General features: G+C 37.8%; 1 protein-coding gene across 1 annotated transcript in view; it reads right to left on the bottom strand.

Moving 5' to 3' along the window:
* LOC118478453 overlaps positions 1-449 on the bottom strand; it is an 8,211-nt gene extending 7,762 nt beyond the window's left edge. The window contains exon 1 of the mRNA XM_035972067.1: positions 191-449. Within this exon, the coding sequence (XP_035827960.1) occupies positions 191-291 (101 nt within the window). The 5' untranslated portion in view covers positions 292-449. The remainder of the gene's footprint in view (positions 1-190) is intronic.
* Between the last annotated feature and the right edge of the window lie 406 nt (positions 450-855).

Genomic DNA, 855 nt, shown 5'->3' with positions numbered 1-855 from the left:
AGATAGATAGATAGATAGATAGATAGATAGATAGATAGATAGATAGATAGATAGACAGACATATAGATAGCTAGCTAGCTAGATAGATAGATAGATAGATAGATAGATAGATATAAATAGATACACAGACGGGCAGACAGACAAACAATCAGACAGACAGACAAACAGATAGACAGATAGACAGACTCACTTAGTTTTGGTCTTGTGTGTGGTTCTCACATCAACTATCAATTCTTCCTCTATTTCTTTCTTCTTTTCTTCCAGCATCGCATCAGTGATATTGATACACATGCAAGAACAAAGATTTTCCGTCGAAAGTATAACTTCTGAAAAAGACGAAAAGTCGACATGGATTACAATATGTAATTTGTTTTGACAAGTCCTATGGGCATGTCACAAGATCCACAGGACTTGCCAAAACAATTCTACAAGGAACAGTACAAGGAAAGAGAAAGAGAGGAAGGCAGAGAGGGAGATGGGAGGACAACATTACAGAGTGGACAAGGAAGACGATGGGTGACAATCTGAGGAAAGCAGAGGACAGAGAGAAATGGCGAGAGCTGGTTGTCAGATGCAGTGGCGCCCCCACGGTTGTCCCAACCACGGAAAAGAAGAAGAAGAAACATTTGCTTTGAATTTTAAGTATGAGATAAAAAACCCAAACGTTTTAGACATTTTTATCGGGATAAAACAAAAGATTCGTCAACAGTTGACATGAATAACCTTGCACAAAACCTAAAAGCAAATAAACCCCAATAACAATACGAGCTAAACCCAACAACAACATCAATAACACCAACAACAAAAAACCACAACAAAAGCATAGTCATAAAATATTGAGAGCATATAATCCCC

Source organism: Aplysia californica, unplaced genomic scaffold, assembly GCF_000002075.1.
Source record: "Aplysia californica isolate F4 #8 unplaced genomic scaffold, AplCal3.0 scaffold00572, whole genome shotgun sequence".
Classification (NCBI taxonomy): domain Eukaryota; kingdom Metazoa; phylum Mollusca; class Gastropoda; order Aplysiida; family Aplysiidae; genus Aplysia; species Aplysia californica.
This window is presented reverse-complemented; position numbering and strand designations above follow the sequence as displayed.